The sequence below is a fragment of the Etheostoma cragini genome, chromosome 7 (genome assembly GCF_013103735.1).
Source record: "Etheostoma cragini isolate CJK2018 chromosome 7, CSU_Ecrag_1.0, whole genome shotgun sequence".
NCBI classification, from domain to species: domain Eukaryota; kingdom Metazoa; phylum Chordata; class Actinopteri; order Perciformes; family Percidae; genus Etheostoma; species Etheostoma cragini.
In genome coordinates, this window is record NC_048413.1 from 24,393,312 (window position 1) to 24,412,955 (window position 19,644).

The window sequence follows — 19,644 nt, forward strand, 5'->3', positions numbered from 1 at the left end:
TATCTATATATATATATATATATATTTAATTGAGACAGTTTTAAAAACAGTTTGCAGTGTGACAACCATGCATCATATTTCTAAATAAACTGCAATACAAGTTCAATATTTCCCTGAAATGCAGGGGAAGAAGGATAAAGTAGCATAAAATGAAAATACTCAAGTACAAGTATATCTAAATGACACCACAGTACACTAAATGTACTTGGTTGCATTCCACCACTGCCATATAGCTGTAAAAGCTAATGACATAGTATGGAGCAATGTTACGGAGATAATTAAAGAACCAACTGAATGCTTTTCATGGATAAATATGAACATGTATGTCAATTACAATTTCTTTCACTTGCTTATACTGTACGTTAAACATCAGCCTTCATCTCTCCATTGATTATTTGTGTTATAAATCAAGTTACATGTTGCAGGCAAAATAAAACTTGACCAATACCAAAATTGCAGAGTGTACCATATAATTCACTAAGCCAGAAAATGAACCCTCCAATGAAATTCAAACTCTGTCAACTCCATGTTAAACTTCTGTGTTGTTACACATCATTTAGCGATTCATTTATGTCATTCTTTCCGGAAGCTACTGGCAATTTGAACTTTTCCACTGCTGCCAAGCAGTGACCAGCTAACACTGAGGGTGACCAAGCTCCCACGGCTTGTCTGGATGTTTTTTTTTAATTGGTTTTGGTCAGGAGATTTCAAAACTAAAACCACTTCTGTGGTCTGCTGACTTTCCAGAACATTCCGGCTACAGGCAATTCTTTCCCAGCGGCAGATCAAGCCAGGGAAGGGAATAAACAAAGTTGTTGTCAATAAAAACTCTTACATTGACAGACGCACAGGGCAAAACAAGCTCTAAGTTGTGCTCAGAGTTGAGTTGCAGCCTTCTTATTGGTATCTGGAGGGGTCACATTAGGAATGTGGGACTGGAATGTCTTTGGAATGTGGCAGGAAGAACGGAGCACCCAGTGTGAAATAACCCACCACAGGGAGCTTTTTAATTTGAAATCAAACTGCTTGTCCACATCTTTCTATGTCACTGGCTTGTCCTTGTCACATTCACTCTGCCTAGCGGTGTCTCTTCATCAAAAATGAACCCTGCAGTAAAAGAAATGTCACATACTGTATTATAAGCTGTGAACATCATCTGTCTTTGGACAAACTAAAAAAGTAAGTAAGGCCTGAGAATATAATCTTGACTTTGCCCATGTTGTTTCCTCTCCCTCCTACAGGGCAACAAAGGTAAAACAGGAGTGATTATTGCAGCCTACATGCACTACAGCAAGATCTCCGCAGGGTAAGTGTGTCTGTGTGTGTTTGTGTGTTGTGTGTGTGTCTTGTGTGTGTGTGTGTGTGTGTGTTTGGAGGAGACATCCAAAGCCACAATTTGTCATTTTCTTGTTCATCAGAATATCCACACATGGTACACATTAAATATTACTGAACCGACGTGCAAAAGCACATTGGATTTAAAATTCAACTGTTCAGATGTGCGTGCCAGATATGTAAAAAAAAAATATTGCAACAGTAAATGTGAAGGGCTGATGTGTTCCAATTCAAGTTTATGCAGCACAAGGATTTCTATTCAGACTTTGTTGATAAGTCGTTTGATAAATTATGCCCAATGGATTTTGCACAGGAACAGTGGAAACTGGTTTATCCTGTGGCCAATGCCAGCTGTATCCTCTCCATGTACTTTCTGGCATCTACTGTAGAGGGTCTGGTGGAAGTCCCATGATGGAAACTGTTTTTGTGTGTGTGTGTGTGTGTGTGTGTGTGTGTATGTGTGTGTGTGCGTGAGTGCGTGCGTGCGTGTGTGCGTGTGTGTGTGTGTCTGTGTGTGTGTGTGTGTGTGTTCGTTTATATGCAGGGCGGACCAGGCTCTCAGTACTCTCGCCATGAGGAAGTTCTGTGAAGATAAGGTGTCCTCTTCCCTGCAGCCATCCCAAAACAGGTAGAGGCCATGGGATGAAATGAGGGGGAACCGGCGGGGGTGAAGGGTGGGGGCAGTGGTTAAGGGTATGCCACCATATCAGAGGTTATTAAATGCATCATATTTAAGGGAAAGAAAAAACAGCATTTAACGTCAAGCTTTTCATACGTACAACTGCAGGAGTTGGTTTACCTTTGACTTCAGGTTTAGGCCTTTTCACATCAGACATTTTAACATGTAAATAATAGGATTAATTGTGGAAGTTTCACACACTTTTAAATTCACACCAACTATACTCATATTAAAGGCAGAAAGGATGTATTAAGAAAATGACAGCTGTTTTATAAATATTCCTGAACTGAAGATGCACTATGAGTTCCTTCAGGGTTCAAGTACATTTCAAACAAAACAGAGCAAGCTCGCCCCTCCTGTTTCTGGAACTGTCATGGCTAAAGGTTGTTTTATGGGTCTGGGTAGAATCAACGGTGTACCCCTGCAGATCCTTCTGCGGACCCTACGCCTTAGCCTGATGTGCACCTCTCGAAAAATGTAACTACACGAGGCAAACACCCACGCACAAGTAAACAAAGAGTTTTGCGAAAGGGTCACAACGCCATAGTGGAGTTTACGCACAACCATAAAACGGCCTTAACCGACTAATTGTTAAGGAGAGATGTCACTTACGCGTCACTTACTACACTGCAATGTTGTTTTCTTGTACTATGGCAACTGCACTTTACTTTACTTTGCAATACCTTATGTGATGCCACTTTACTTCAGTCTACCTTCTGCACATTGTCTACTGTTTGCCTGTTTTTCTTGTGCGTTTACTTGTTTGGTTTGCTTTCATTGTAGAAAATGCTGCTGTAACAAGGGAATTTCCCCACTGTGGGATGAATAAAGTATCAACTAATCTAATCATCTAATCTAATCTACGATTTGAGAAAAAAAACTGAACTCAACTGATGATGGCAGATCAGTTAGGAAAAAGTGAAATGTTTAGACTCAGGAAATAGGTTTTCCTGTCTTTATACCTGCCTGGCTTTCTTCTTCGAAGATGGTCCCTGCTGGGTATCTGACAACAGCATCGTCTGCTCTGGGGCTGTTTGCATTTTTCTACTCTCTTTTAAAGATTCTCCTTTATGAGCTCAAGTCTCCATCTGTTATTGTTATTTCCCAATTGTATCTCCCTTAGTATATATCACAACGATCTGACTCTTTCAGGTATATCTATTACTTTGGGGGCCTTCTATCCGGGGCCATCAAGATGAACAGCAGCCCTCTCTTCCTGCACCAAGTTCTCATCCCGTCACTCCCCAACTTCCAGGGTGAAGGAGGTGTGTTTGTTTAGTCTTCATAGCCAAATCACTAATGCATGTGTTATTATGGCTTTGTCATCTCTACTCCCTTATTCACTGTATTTTGACTTTAGATATGGTTAAATCATGTCCATATAATATATTATATACTACCACTACTCTACTATATTATATTATATTATTAAATAAACGTTTAACATAAACAAAATCAACACATTTGTGTGCAAAAAATGAATATAAAAAAACATTTAAAAACTGTGGTTGGACAAATGTTATAAGCAAAAACAATTTAAGAAATATGTTTTTAATAAGTAATGTATGTATGTAATAGATTTTATTTGGAAATTTAAGAAGTAGTAGAACTAGTAGTAATAGTAAAATGGGCACTTCAACTTTATTTATATAGCACCTTTCATACAAACAGGGAGCCCAAAGTGATTCACTTATAAAACTGTGCAAGACTAAAATTACAAAAACATTAAAATATAAAAAAACTAAAACAATGATTATAACGTTAAACCTAAGGCTATTACATTACTCCTACTTAAAAGTAAGATTGAAAAGACAGGTCTTTAATTCCCTTTTATGAATACAGAGAGCGCGTGCCCTTCTAATATCCAGAGGCAGCGAGTGTGACATCACAGTGACTGCAAATACAGATTCCAAGGCATTGAAAGTCACTTCAGAGCAGATGTAGCTGACTAACAGCTGATCCATCAGTTTTGCTTCAGATGATGCCTTTACATTTACATTTACATTCAGTTGAAAGGACTAAAAACATGAACACCATAAGGGGAACTGACCTTTAGTCTAAGTCTCTGTTCTCCTGTCTGATCGGACTATGCGGATAAAATGTGCATGTGATGTGATGCTTGCGTTGGCATGGTGCTCTGACAGGCTTTGCCTACTGAATCACAGCTAAGTTGCTGACTGCTGAAGTGGTCACATTCACCCTCCACCCACACAAACTAGTCTGTTTATCTTTTATCTGCTGATCAAGTCCAGAAGGAGGGGGTGGCAGACAACATATTCCTCTAACTTCATGTTGATAAGGCTCGTTTTGTCTGAAATTTGTTCTCCTCCTTAGGTTACTACCCCTTCTTGAAGATCTACCAGTCCATGCAGTTGGTCTACACTTCAGGCATATAGTGAGTCTCCCTTGTTGTCATATGGCCAACTGATAACTATTTTGTGGCTCTTGGGAGGTTGTCTTTCATGAGCTGAGGTTTTAACACAGTCAGAGTATTTAAAGAGATAGACAAAGGGCATCTTTCTTATTTAATTCGGCGTTTAACTCGTATCTTGTAATGTTATTGCATACCTCAAGGCTCTTCCAAACTAATAAACGTGAATAATAGCCACTGACAAGATCAAAAAGTGCTAAAATCAATGATTTTCATAGTACCCTGTCACATGATACAAACAAACGGTCCATGTTTGGTCACATACTGTATTTGCTTGCGTTCTTTGTATTTTGTGTGATTTTTTTGGGGTGTTTGCTGTGTTGCCTACAGTAACCTTCAGGGCACAGGAGGCAGGCGCCTGTGTGTGACCATCGAACCGGCACTGCTGCTAAAGGGTGACATCATGGTGAGTTCACATGGGAAGGAAATACCAAACATAGGACCCCTGAGATGGGTGGGGTTGTAATCAGGACTTTATAAGTTGTTTTGTTATTACGTTCAAACTTTTTGTCTTCAACAGACAAAAGAAATAATTTACAAAGGAATAGTACACATACTCACATATTTACTGTTGTTGTAATTCATCTCTGAAATAATACAGTTTGGTCTGTTCGCCACTTTGTTAACTAGGAATCATAATTTGTCTGTTTTGTACAGTCAGTCATTTTGTTGTCACTCAGTTTGAAACACAAAGCCTTAAATTTACTGTTCAAACCTGTCATTATTCTACAAGCATTAAGAGATGTGTCTCTTCTCCCCTCTCTGCCTCCCTCTGCAGGTCAAATGCTACCACAGGCGAGCCCAGACTGCTGACAGAGACACTGTGTTCAGGTTGCAGTTCCACACCTGCACCATCCACGGATCCCAGCTCTGGTTTGGCAAAGGGGAGTTGGATGAAGCGTGTACCGGTATGTTTATTTAGGTGGTATTAGCTTTTTTTTGTTTTAATCCGAACCTATTCCACATTGATACGGTAGCATTTCCTCTTATGGGAAGTCATGGAGTACAGCAGGTATCCTGTGTAGTACGGGGCCTGTACAGTGGCTACAATTGCATCGGTGGCACCCACTTCAGCTAGCTATAATTAACATTTGTTGTAATCACATGACTACTTTTACATGTTAGGGGTGTCACACAAAGTAAACGCACAGAGAATTATCACCCAACTTCATCTCCCCTCTGCTGAATTTTAATAATAATAATTTATTTTATTGAATCGTTCAACTGAATTAAGCGTGTGCTTTTTTTATTGCTTAGGAGTTCAACTTTTGATTCATAAAGTTAAGATTGTGTTATTTCTTGTTTCAAAAGTTACGCAATCTCACAAATCAAAAAAAAAAATTAAAAATTAAAGTGGAGAGTCGATTTGGCCTGGTTCTGCTTCCTTGGGTAATCCTAAATTGTCATTTAGGCACAATTTGTTCATTGCTGTAGAGTAATCATTACATACAACTAACTGACACAATCTTTGGAAATGACCATTGTGGGGATGTGCTTACATTGGTTTGTACCTAGCATGGCTTCCTAATACTGTGGTTGAATAAATCCCTTAATAGTACTAGCGTAATCCCAATCCTTGAAATAATAACAGCTCTCTGGAGCAGAGTTTTAGAGAATAAATTCTACTGTATGCAGAGAGTGAGCGTCTCCATCTATCCCTCAGGGAGAGCAAAGCAGGCCCAGTGAGCGCTGGTCTGGTCTGTTGCTTAAGTCTGTAATGAATATGCTCATTACCTCATTTCCTTTTTGGTTTCACTTTCTCTGAAATTACATAATATGTGTAGCTGAGAAGCATGCCTGTGTATGTGGTTGTCAATCCATTACACTAAATGAAACATTACAAAAGTACATAAACACACCATTGTGGGTTCTTGCAACTCAAGACACATATGTTGAAGGTATTGCAGTCAGGAGAGACATTGTTGCAGTTATGCAAAGATTTACTGTACATAAGCATAATATGAAATGTACAGAGGATTAGGGGATTAGATTATTAACCCCACTGTTAGGATAATTTAAAAGGGTAGAGAAGCCAGACACATCCCCCCCCTGATGGAGCCTGGACACTGGTGATGGTGGAGAAGGAACCTGGAGACCGAATGAAGGAGCTGCCTAACGGAAAGGGACTCGGGTTGCCGTGGTTGATGATGACCAGAGGAGGAAGGGGAGGAGGGCATATTTGCCTGAAAAGACATCTGATAGCAAGGAGAGAAGACATTTCAAGCAGGATGTTGTGCTGTGATTGGTTTGTGAATTTCGTGGCCAATTTGGTTGGTTTACTGAAAAGTGAACACCTCCTAACAGCTGAATAGTTTTAGGAAGAGATAGTGGTGATTAGACCATTTAGAAGCAGAACTGGGCAGTGTATTGATCTTATATCAATATCATGATATGAGACTAGATACTGTCTTAGATTTGGAATATCATAATATAGCATTAGTGGCGTCTTTTCCTGGTTTTAAAGGCTGTATTACAGTAAAGTGATGTACTCTTCTGAACTTACCAAACTGTTGTAACTGTTCTATGATATGCCTTTACCCACTTAGCCATTATATCCACATTACTGATCAAAAAAATCTCATTCTGTCAATATTTTTGTGATAGCATCAATAGTCAACGCTGGTGCGGATCAATATCGAGGTATTTGGTATATGTATACTTGATATACTTTAGTAGAAACTGATTCCTATCAGGGGGTTCTACATATCATTGAAGCACTGGCTTGCTTTCATAAATCTATCTCATGAACAGATTACATTTACGTTGGAAGAAGAGAGTTTAAAACTTCCAAATGATTATTTTTTTAAGGTCAGAAAAATATTTGCCTTTTTTTTTGCAAATTTTGACAAATTATTCCCACTTTTTTTTTTTTTCCTGTTCTTCTGCCCAGATGAGCGTTTTCCATCTGATGCCACAGTTGAGTTTGTCTTCTCCTCTGGACCTGAGAAAATCAAAGGTTGGTTCACCTCAAATTCTGCCTAAAATCAGTTCTACCTTCAACAGTTAGTTCATATTTGTCAAAGGGGTAAAAGACAAATTGATGTAAATGCTCAATTGTAATAAAAAGCTTGTTCAAAAAACAAAAGAGTAAATTAGATGTGTCTTTCCTAAGGCCGTGAATACCAGAAGAACGACCCCGCTGTCACTGTCGACTACAACACTGCTGACCCACTGGTTCGCTGGGATTCCTATGAGAACTTTAACCAACGATACCAGGACAGCCTGGAGGGTAACACACTGTTTTCTTATATCCAATCTTAGCTTGATATAAAGTGATAAATGAGGGATAATTACAGGAAGTTGGCAGACGTTAGTAAAAAAAGCCTAGATTTCAAGTAGAAATGGAAGGGCATTTGCTTAGCCAATGAGTACTGTCAGTTTGAGAGCTGGTCTTACTGTCGTTTCTCTTACAGTAGATATTGCCCACACCAGAGGTCCTCTAGACGGCAGTCTCTACGCTCAGATAAAGAAGCGCAGAGGTCCCGGCTCTGGTTCTCTCTCCTCAACCAATGGCAGCAGTCCAGCGGCAGGCCTTGAAGAAGATAGGCCAGATCATTTCATCTCTCTAGGTTCTGACTGCGCCCTCTCAGCCCATACCATGCATTTAAGCCAATCATCTCACCATCCTGAGCGCCAGGAAGAGCCAATTCGCCCATCTCCAACCAGACAGGAGAGAGAGGAGCTTGACCGTCTTCTCGGAGGCATAGAGGGAAACCGGGATGGGGAGCGAGAGACCGCCATCTTGGATGATGGAGATTCTCTGCCCTCTGAGAGAACTGGGACGATGATGCTCAGTCGGTCCTGTTCCTGCAGGGATGGTTACCGGTCCCAGCGCTGTGCCGAGCCTGGCTGCGATCGCACCCTCCTCATGCCTAATGGTTACTGCCTCGACAGGGCTCCCGGCACCAATGGGCACCACGGGGCGACCCCTTCTGCCAGCCCCAACGCAGCTGCTCCTCCGTCACACATGGATCTGTGCCAGCACTACAGCCACCACTCACACCAGTCCCTTCCACCTCCAGATCTGGTGTGGGACCGCCAGAGTGGCCCGCCACACTACCTGCACCGCCCGTGCTCGGAGGCTCCCTCATCTCGACATATCTGCCCATATCCATCACCAGACCTGACCCCTCACTCTCACAACCACCAGCATCACTACCCTCTGTCTGCTGCGGGCCGCCTCTGCTGTCGAGAAGATGACTACGGTCCCTATCACCATCCTCCTCCACCTCACAGCCACCACCATACCCACCCACACCACCCCAAACCCTCCACCAGCCCTACCTACCATGATATAATGTTAATGGATGGTCTGCCACCCCCTGGTTGCCCTTGCAGAGACTGCAGCATCAGGAGAGAAGACTCTGCGGCCTTTCAAAGCCTGAGGCTGGACCAAGGAGACAGCTTCCCCTGGGACAGAGAGATGGAACTTCCGCAGAGAGAGGTGGCGCTTCGCAGAGCCAGGGAAGCAGAGGTACCCAGAGGGACTGAGCTCCACTGGGAGAGGGATCCTGGGTTGAGACGAGGCAGAGAGTTGTCTCTCCACTGGGAGAGAGACAGGGAGGCTGAGCTGCAGTGGGAGAGGGACAGAGAGGCTGAATATTGGCACCGTAGGGCTACAGTAGCCTCCTATGGCCCACAGGGTCACGATCTTCCAGCCTTCACGTTTGACCCCTTGCCGTCGGGTCACCCGGCTTATCCAGAAGCATCAAGGTCCCATGCGAATTCCCACCTGGACATGAAGTACAGCAGCAGCAGCAGCGGTTACCAAACGCCGCGCCAGGTGTGCCCCTGCTCGCCTTACCAGCCCTCGCCGTCCGAAAGCAGGGGCTACGCCTCGGGCTACCAGTCTGAGTCAACCTCCCCGCTACCCCCGGCTTCTTCCATGACAGGGCCCTGCAGCCAAAGCAACGGGCCAGCAGAGCATCACCATAATCACCACCATCACCATCCAGAGTCACAGCAGTCATACGGCTCTGACTCACACACGGGTGAGACTTTTAGAAATGTGTTTTCCGTAAACAGTGCGTATAAATGATCCTTAATCAACAACAGCATGCACTGAATCATTTATGCTGAACTAGACAGGTTCCTTACACATTACTCATAAATTGTCTCATCTTGCCACCTTTTTTGATGTTTACACAACATAACAACCTAAAAGCAAGCATTTGACTTTAAATAAACATTGGCATCGAAGGAGATATATATTACATAACATTATGCTGAAATTATGGAGCTTACGTTTTGTAAATGTAAAGTTTCAGATGGCCTACGGAGCTCTGGTGAAAGTGTGGGCTGGAGGGATCACATTACCCACGGCTCCTTTAAGAGGGTCCACAGAGACGGCCATGCTGCATGCTCCACGCCATCTGACATGTCTGGACCGTCCACTCCTGTCCACACCAGCAGTCCTCTACGCACACAGGAAAGGTATTTTACATGCTTCCACTTTCTTTTGCGAATAGCAACAGTGGTGTCGGTTGGAGTGCCCCTTACTGCCAGGGACAAAAGTAATGTCACATAGACAGACAGACAGACAGACCGACATAGTGGCCTTTTATTGTGGTGGGCACACCAGTGCAATAATCATCCTGTCTAATCAGCATCTTGAAATGAGATGATTATCTCGGCAAAGGAGAAGTGCTAACAAACATAGATTTAGACAATATTTAAGAGAAATAAGCCTTTTGTTATCTCTTTGAGTTCAGCTCATGAAAATGGGGACAAAAACAAGTGTTGCATTGTTAATTTTGTTCAGTGTATTTCACTAGATTAGAAGCAGATATGTGGAGGTAATACTCATGTCTGTCTGTTTAAGCCCCAGTCCGGGAGGGAGAGACTATGAGATCCGGACCACAGACATCATCAGCAGTGACTACGAGGCTCCTCAGCCCCAGGACGGACACTACCGTGCTGATATAATTGCCCAGGAATCCCTGGAAAACCAAAGAAGCAGCACAGAGCCGCCATCCGTGCCGCAGGTGGCCAACGACACGCAATCCCACACATCCACGGCTGTACAAACAGAATCCTACAACGCCTGCACTGCACCAACAGACCCGTCCCCTACTACTCCACAACACCAGCAAGGTAGCCCAAATACACCATCACAGAACACTTCTGCTGTTGACTCTGCTACACCAACCACATCCAACCAGGGACTCTTTCAGGCTGCTTCATTTGCACCAGATTCACACTCCCAACCTGGCCCTCTCACTCTCCAGACCCCCCATCCTTCAGAGGCTGCCACTCTGCCTTCCACTGTGGCACAGGCAGTGCTTCAACCTCAGAGCCAAACCCATGCTGGCGGATTGACAAGACCATCCCCAACACATGTCATCGGATCTTCTCCGACCAGGGAACCTCACCCAGAAACCGCAAAACCTATGATCACCCCCACCCCCAATGCCACATCTGCCCCTGCATCTCCCACTGCAGCTTCATCATTATGCCCCCAGCCGGCTTCCGGTAGTGTGGAGGGCTCCCCGGTCTCTGATGCCCCTGTTCCTGGCTTTGCCACTTTAGGTAGGAGGCTGATGTTGAGTGGGTCGGACCCCCACCATGCGAACCACATCCAGCAGCACGGATCCCCACATCACCACTACCCAGGCAGGGAACACAGCGCTGCTGCACACACTTCTGCTCTGGACATTAACAAGAAGCCCTGCTACTCCGCTCACACTCCTCAACTCTATCCATCCTCCTACTCCAACTATTCCACCATCTCCATCCCTCTTCCTCACCCCCAGCCGCCTTTGCCAGAGAAGCGACACCCGCCCGTCCAGTCAGGGTCACCCGGCGATGGTGTTAGAACTCTGAGGACAGCCGCGGGCCATGCGCCTCCCTCCAGCACCAGCATAGCTCAGCATCAGCTCCATGTCACATTCTCTCCCACCGTGGGGGAAATTGCACCACCTGCAGGCAAAAATGATGGAGTGGCGTCTCTGGAGATTGAGAATGCGAATAGTGTCAGTGTGAAGTTTGTCCAGGACAGTTCACGGTTCTGGTACAAGCCTGGCATTTCCAGAGAGCAAGGTAGGTCTGAGAGGGTGAAGCTCTTTTTATTTCTTCCATTTTCGTTTTCCTAATTAAAACAAACAATATTGTTTAGGGCTGGGTACCAAATTCAATATTTCTTAGGCCCCAACCAAATCACCTCTAACGTATCGAGAAATTAACAATGCCTTTTTCATTCATTACCCAATTTCAATTCCTAAGGGATAAATTTCATCAGAGTCAGTGAGCCAATGAACATGCAACATGCTTCTATCAACATCTAATAATGGTTTTGATTGGCTGTTTAACAATACACGTTGTGGAAACATGCAAGGAAAACTCTGTTACACAGAGACGGGGCTCAACTAGCTAAAAAGGAGGCGGTATCGAAGTCCCAGCCCTAATCTTGTTTGCTAGGATCAAACCCATTTTAGCGTATACAACTTTCTAACATTTTGGTGTTTGGTTGTAGCAATTGCTGCTCTGAAGGAGAAAGAGGCAGGGACCTTCCTGATCAGAGACAGTAACTCTTTCCAGGGGGCCTATGGTCTGGCCCTGAAGGTGGCTACACCTCCTCCCAATGTCAACAACCACAGCAGCAAAGGTAAAAAAAAAATTAGTTGTCATTTAATTATGACCTTTTTACATTTTTGTTCCGCCTGTTCCGCAACGGCAGCACAATCTATCCAGTAAGGCTATTTGATGTGCCATTGTACATATTCAGCATTTGGTTTGTTCTTGGTGGACACTAGAATCTATATACTAATAATACATTATAATTGAATTATCTGAAGTTTCCATCCAACGGCTTTAAATCAACTAAAGACCTGTGCATAATGACGTCACATGCTGTTTTGCGATAAAATTGGTATATCGAATTGATTTTAGACATTTTAAGGTGTTCCTATTCATTTTCGCACTGAATTGCACAACATTCAAGCAAACCTTTTTCAACATGTTTTTCTAGAAAAAAATGGATCTACCATCAAATAATCACTATTACACAAGTTGTAGGGCTCATGTGCCAGCTGATAGCAACATATCTAGCAATAATAAGAGAACAACGACACTATCAACACCTTGCTATGATGATGACTCGCTGTTTGAGTGACTTCCATTTACTCCGGGGGACATCCCACGGCTTGTCGTAACCTTTGTTATACATTTCCTTCGCGAGTTCCTGATAAATTTAATTCAGAAAGTCTCTTGTCTCCTCGTTTGTCCACTTACATCTGTCTTTGTTGACACCCACCACGTGCGTAAACAGATCGAAAATACTGGGCGGAAATGAACTAAAACTTCTTCTTCGTTTTGTGGCGGGTTGCAACCATTAAAGGACCTAAAACTTAATCGCAATTCATTATTTATTTGGCAAATAACGTTTGCATCTGCGTTGATTGGACAAGCCGTATATCGATCAAGATAAAATCCAAGGAGACAGAACGTATTTCCTTTAAGTTAAGATTCCATCAAATTTGACTGTTTTCTTAAGGCATTTTTCAGTTGATATCATTTAATTTGGATAAATACGTCTGGATGGAAACTAATACTTGCAACTTACAGTTAGTCTCTCTGCTGTTACAGTGAGCGACCCTCTGGAACAGCTGGTCAGACACTTCCTAATAGAAACAGGCCCTCGGGGAGTCAAGATTAAAGGGTGTCAGAATGAGCCCTACTTTGGTATGTTTTCCTGCTCCAGATTATATATAAACACAGTCCATTTACATTACTACAAAATATGTGTAGTACCCCGAATAAGTTACCTTAAGGAAAGATCATTATTTTTGATATTGACTTGGTTACCTTTAGGTAAGAGATGTGTGTTGTTATCTGTGATCCATAGGGAGTCTGTCTGCATTGGTCTACCAACACTCCATCACTCCCATCTCTTTGCCCTGCGCTCTTAAGATCCTAGAACAAGGTTGGCACTTCTTAGTTGTTTTTACTTTTCTGTTGCTCTGCTTATTGTTTCAGAATTTGAACAGATTGAACAAGTCGTAGAATGCTCCTTTGAAACTTTAAACTCATAGGAGTGGGGTTAGTTATAAGCTCCACGGTTAGGAGATGAACTTTGAATTCTTTTTCACGGGAAAAGCACTTTTATCTGATATAACGGATTCTGAATTTTATCGATCTTTTTATTGATTTTATTAGATCTGATTGGAGAGGTGCCAGAGGTTCAACCAGTGAATAACATCAGCACGGCTGCTGACTTGCTGAAACAGGGAGCAGGTGAGTTCTCCATCCCGCCATCTCTTCCTAAAACAGAGAAACATCCTGAGGCGTGGTCACAATGCTCAAATCTCTCTATCTGTTCCTTTCCCCCATTAGCCTGTAATGTCCTCTACCTGAACTCAGTGGAAACAGAGTCTCTAACCGGCCCCCAGGCCATCGCCAAGGCAACAGATGCTTCCTTGGGTCGTAACCCACGCCCTGCTGCCACTGTGGTCCAGTTCAAGGTGACATCGCAGGGCATCACACTGACCGACAGCCAGCGCAGGTAAGATATTCCCCATGGATTAGTGAATTTGTTACTAATGGTGCAATCACGTTCTCCTCGGATAGTCCAATTTCTAGAAGTCGTTCTTCCGACTTTGGTGTGTTCATGCGCTTCAAAGGTGCGCAACTATTTTGAACTTCTGTTACATACAAGCCATTGCCAAATAAGTTGATACAAAGCCAAGCCTTTTAACGGCACAAAACTCACTCTGTATTTCTCAGTGTGGTAATGTTTTTAAAACGGTGTAGCCCGGCGACCCTTGCACGCAGAAGCTGCTGTTGTCTGCAAGACATCAGCAGCTTTGGGGAGGAAGAGGACATTCAAAATAATAGGATAATGACCTCTTCTGAAATCTCTTCCATCATGTTCCTTTGTGGCCGCCTCGATTTGACGGGTAAACTCTGCGAGTCATGTACCAAAAATGTAGCCGATTATTCCAACACCACGTGAATGCAGCACGTCCTCATTCTGTAGTGTAATGACAGTTTACCTGAAGGGGATCATAATAAATTCATCTAATATGAAAACTTTGTGTCCATTTTTATATTTTGGTCATTAATTGCTGTTGGGCAAATAGGATTACACTTTTACACCCACTAGTCATTATCACCATCATCACTGATGGACAACACTGTAGTTGCAACTAATTTCAGCGATGAGATTTAAAAGGTTTCTTCTCTCCTGTCTCGCTCTATTTGTATCTGTCTTCTTCTAGGGTTTTCTTTAGAAGACATTACCCAGTGAACAGCGTAACGTTCAGCAGCATCGACCCTAAGGACAGGAGGTAGGCAATTTAGAGACAACACGGATTACCTAAAATCAGCAGGAATCATACACACATCACAACAATCAATTATTCATTCATTCATTCATTCATTCATTCATTGCACCCATGATCATTGACTGCGTTTATGGCTGAGAGCCCTCGCATGAATCTGTCTGTTTTGGGAGTGCATTTGTTAATGTGCATGAGAGACGAGTGGTCGTGTTCGCGAGCATGCTGGCTGTGGCTGGCTGCAGCTCTGCCTCTGTGTGTCTGAGTCTGGTTTCTCTCTCTCTCTCTTGGCTTTAGGTGGACTAACTCAGACAACACCACTGTTAAGTAAGTGCTCTGTTTGTGTTTAATGATTGAGAGAATGTAAGATTGTACGCATGTGTGTATTTTAAAAAGGGTGTGTAGATTGACCCGTGGCTGAGAAGCCAGTGATGTTGGAGCCTCTGCATGGCATCAGATGGTGCGTGTGCCTCGGCAAAATCACTCCAGCAAACATGATTTAACAATGAAAATCAAATCTCATCTAACCCTGTATTACACATACACATTATTTTTAAAGTACTGTAGTTAACCATACAGAAGCTCTGAGAGGCATGTGAAGAAAAAAATAATTCTACTGATCCATTTTGTAAGTCTGATCTAAAGTGCCTTCCCTAAAGAAAGTTTTAACAGTTGAAAAAAATGTGTCAAGTGCCAACTACGGATTAAAATTTATTAAAATACTTTTTTAGCCAAAAGAAAGTCAGAACATTGGGAACTGGAACACTTCATCCTCTTGTGGGTGAAAATGAGTATTACAACAACCATTTCACACAAAGTAAAGTAAATTAAAAAGCAACTTAGAAAAATGAACCAGAGAAACTTTCTTTTCCTGTTCCACAGATAAACTTCTTTTTTAAAACCTTTTTTTCCACCTGTTTTTTAAGTGCTCATGTTATGCTTCTTGGCTTTTTCCCTTTCCTTTATTATGTTTATGGATCTTCTTTGTGATTTAATTCAATTTGATTTATAGTATCAAATCATAACAACAGTTATCTCGAGACACTTTACAGATAGAGGTCTAGATTAAGACTCTATAATTTATGAAGTGCCAAACATTCTAGTAATTCCCCCAAGGCCAAGCATGGTGCGACCATGTGCAGTGCGGAGGAAAAACTCCCTTTTAGGAAGAAACCTCGGCCAGACCCAGGCTCTTGGTAGGCGGTGGCAGACGGTGCCGGTTGGGGATGTTATGCACACATAACATAATCATCACAATAAAATGAACATGCTACAGGTTTACAAAGTGAAAAAGCCCAGAGTCCCCCCCCCCCCCCCCCCCCCCCCCCCCAAAGGGAGTTACCATCTCCAACAGAAGACACTGTTCACAAACTGCTCCAAACAACTCTGTTGTAGTCCAGCCTTTACTTCTGTGACAAACGTGTGTCACTTTGTAACACACGTTATAGTGCTAGCCTAGCTGCTAGCGTGGCACGCCCTCTTTCTCTGCTTCTTAATGGTTAGTAGTCCTTACCTAGCTACTGCGCATGTGCAAGTCCCAACAAAGATGCAACAGAAGTGAGAGGTCTCACTCTGTAGCTAAAACAGAGAGCTCAACACACAAAGTGACAAGGAAGAGCTGCAGCAATGTACAGTACAGCAAAAAATATGGTGTTTTCTGATAATTAAACCATGTAAAGCTATTCTGCTACAACCTATAAATATAATTATGAACCTGAAAATAATATGAGCACTTTAAGTCATAAACACAGGAGAGAGAATTATTTAGATCTGACTTAGAAAATGGATCACCAGAATTTAGTTTTTCTCCCTTTTGCCTTCTCAGGGCTTCCGTACTGAAGGCTGTTGCTATACTAGACAAACTCTACGTTTGTGCAATGCCCTCCTTTTCACTTCCTCTCCTGCTCAGTAACTTGTTTCCTCACACCCTCCCTCTCTTCCTCAACCCTTCCCCTTCTCAGGGTGTTTGGTTTTGTTGCCAAGAAGCCGGGCAGCTTGGCAGAGAACGTTTGCCACCTGTTTGCCGAGTTGGACCCAGAACAACCTGCCTCTGCCATCGTCAACTTCATCAACAAGGTCATGTTGTCCCAGCGCCGATAGAGGGGAGACACAGAGAGGACACCGAGACACAGCAGTGGCACGCAGCATTTAGACCTGACAAGGGCTAACTGTACAGTCACGGTCCAGCGCCACGACACTAATGCTATCTTGGGCCAAACGTTGTTGAAAAGACGTTTTGAAGGCAGTTGAAAGTCTTAGTCCATGATGGTTGTTCGTGAGTTCATTTCCACACTGCCTGCTCTTGAACATCCTTTTCCTAAAGGGTCGGTTCACAACATGACACGACTAGGGGTGCACGATTCAGAAAATGTCACGATTTAATTTTCTCAAGATTGTCTCAAGATTTGATTCAAAATCAAGTTTTGATTCCAAAACGATTTTCAATTAAAGAAAATAAAAAAAATAAGGATTCACAGTATGTAGTTAATTTTTCCATGGGATAGTATACACGCCATTACAACACAAAAACAAAAATAGGAATCGATTTTTGGAACTCTATGAATCAATTTCGAATTTGTAGCGCTTGAATCAAGATACAGATGTGAATCGATGTTGCTCACCCCTAAACACTACATTTCCATTTTTACAACCTAGTAAAGTATTGTTGGATGAAAAGAAACAAAACACAGTGTTGAAACAAAGCAATGATGTATAGTTAACAACTCGGAGGAAACTTGCACAATCCACAGCGACTTTCCCAAGAACAAAACAATCATCTGCATCCACCCGGGGCCTGTGTCATGAGCAATGATTGCTGGGTTGTCTAGTTATCTTTACATCATAACTCCGGTTTTCTGGTATCATGAAGCGGGCTCACTTTTGAGCAGGGTAGATCCCCATGGCAACCTTTAGTTGAGAGGATCAGACCAGAACTAGTGAACATGGAATCATTCCTACAAGATCATAACATGCACAACAAGTACTGACAATAAGGCGTCATGTAGTAAACAACAACAACAGATCAGTACAGTCACTTTGCCTACATCATGATAATTATGTCATAGATAGAAGAAACATTGTTGTGTTAAAAGAACGACTTTTAGTAGTTTACCGCAACAACAGACATCTTGATAAAATACTATAGACACGCATATTTATTGCACACACACCAAAGCTCAGTAAATTATGAATTCAACATTCTGGTGAACTAGATCACCAATCCAGCATTAGTTTCTCTTCTTTTCTGCACATTCTATCTGTACTTTACTTTAAAATATCGCTTTTTTTACTATGCATTGCTCATCACGAGACAAAAAAGCACCATCGTTTGCCTATGTCGAATTAAAGGATTACCAGTTTCATTTCTGTACTTGTGCTCGAGTCCTGCTGTATCTAACAATTCCCACACTAGTAACCGCCGTAGCTTCACTTTTAATCTTTAGCTGTACAGTACGTGTGAATATATTTGATCTTATTAGTGGTGGAAAACGACATTTTTGCTGTCGCAATACCCCGCCCAATTACCGTGTGGGTATTTCCATTTCAAAGGACTGAGTAATGGGGATCGCACAGGAACATCAAAGTTTAGGGTATTTCTGTTTTTCTCACCAATTCGAAAGGGTCAACAGTCGGTGGATTATACGGCTGCTGGGAATTAAATCTGACCAAACCACACTCACACATGTAGACCAGAGTTGTAAATTGAGTACTAAACAATCAGTACATAATACCTAAAGATGTTAAAATATGACTGCTGCTTCCAGAGGCTTCAAATCCTCAACCCATGGTTCTGATTATGTAACAGCTTTATGATACCAGTTATCTTTGTGAAACAGGCCCCTCATTAAATCCCACTTTTTATCATCTTTGTCAGACTGGTTTTCAGTGTAGCATCGAAAGAATTGCTAAAAGCAGCTTTAAAGCTTTAGTGCGTAACTTGTTGATATTAATGCACGGCCGCTTCATTCACGACTTTCCAAAATAAGTTACAAAATGAATTAAGACTCTCAGCTCCACACAACTCTCTCTTTATTTCTGAGCATGGCTGTGTTCACAAAACTGGTGTCGTCCGGCGACATTCGAGTGAAGATAATTACCTCATCTGAAGAGTCCATCATGTTTTTTTTAACCCTCCGTGTCCTCCTTGGCGATTACGGAAGGCTTGTGTCACCTGAATGCAACAACAGTGGTGTTGTCATTACTTAGAATTCCTCAAGGAGGATGACAGAAACTACGCACTATAGCTTTAAGGACACCAGTGCAGACTGTGCGGTTACAAAGAGGACCTTTTCCTTGCACTGTTAAGGGGCAACAAAGCCCTAAAATGTTCAACACTTAATACATAACATAATAACTGACTTTAAAAACACCAGGTGTTAATATTTTGTTACAAAAACCGTGACCAAAGCCCTGATGATGTAATTGAGTTTCTATATCTAGAGATGTTCGGGTATACATATGTATGTACAGCGTATTTACAGCCACTGTTGCCTTCAATCCAACAACAGCAGCACCTTTATAAGTGTAACACATTTAACCCTTATTGACAATCCTGGTTGTTGTTTGTCTCACTTATGTACACTTGATAATCGGAGCGAGCAAGAGATGTAACTCTCTGATAAAAGGTAACATGAACGTGAGTTGTTTTTTTAAACTTCTAAAGCATCTGAACACCCACACAGGTGTTGCAGTTGCAGTTATTCTGGCTGATTGGACTCTTTTCAGGTTGAAGGTGGGCTGCAGCTTTGATGGAAACTCATTAGTTAACAAATCTACCAATGAGGATGACAGGTCTCTTGGTCTCGCCCTAAAAGGTGCAACAGTGGACTCGGGAAGATGTCAATCACTCAGTCTAACCCCTCCCACACAATCCTGGTGTGGCGCCCTGGAAAAGAGTCCAAACAGCCACATCAACTATAAACACC

At 42.5% G+C, this 19,644-nt stretch overlaps 1 protein-coding gene across 7 annotated transcripts in view; it reads left to right on the forward strand.

Annotated features, from left to right (window-relative positions):
• Positions 1–17,164, forward strand: part of tns2a (tensin 2a) — a 57,320-nt gene extending 40,156 nt beyond the window's left edge. For 4 of the 7 annotated variants that reach the window (XM_034875905.1, XM_034875906.1, XM_034875910.1 and 1 more), the window contains exons 10-28: positions 1,242–1,306; positions 1,880–1,963; positions 3,167–3,279; positions 4,349–4,409; positions 4,776–4,851; positions 5,224–5,353; positions 7,336–7,401; positions 7,558–7,674; positions 7,859–9,436; positions 9,713–9,878; positions 10,267–11,483; positions 11,917–12,048; positions 13,029–13,124; positions 13,288–13,365; positions 13,599–13,676; positions 13,776–13,944; positions 14,660–14,728; positions 15,017–15,046; positions 16,681–17,164. In XM_034875905.1, the coding sequence (XP_034731796.1) occupies positions 1,242–1,306; positions 1,880–1,963; positions 3,167–3,279; positions 4,349–4,409; positions 4,776–4,851; positions 5,224–5,353; positions 7,336–7,401; positions 7,558–7,674; positions 7,859–9,436; positions 9,713–9,878; positions 10,267–11,483; positions 11,917–12,048; positions 13,029–13,124; positions 13,288–13,365; positions 13,599–13,676; positions 13,776–13,944; positions 14,660–14,728; positions 15,017–15,046; positions 16,681–16,819 (4,464 nt within the window). In that variant the 3' untranslated portion in view covers positions 16,820–17,164. The remainder of the gene's footprint in view (positions 1–1,241; positions 1,307–1,879; positions 1,964–3,166; positions 3,280–4,348; positions 4,410–4,775; positions 4,852–5,223; positions 5,354–7,335; positions 7,402–7,557; positions 7,675–7,858; positions 9,437–9,712; positions 9,879–10,266; positions 11,484–11,916; positions 12,049–13,028; positions 13,125–13,287; positions 13,366–13,598; positions 13,677–13,775; positions 13,945–14,659; positions 14,729–15,016; positions 15,047–16,680) is intronic. The other 3 variants (XM_034875907.1, XM_034875908.1, XM_034875909.1) reach the window with 2 other exon arrangements.
• The last annotated feature ends 2,480 nt before the right edge of the window (positions 17,165–19,644 follow it).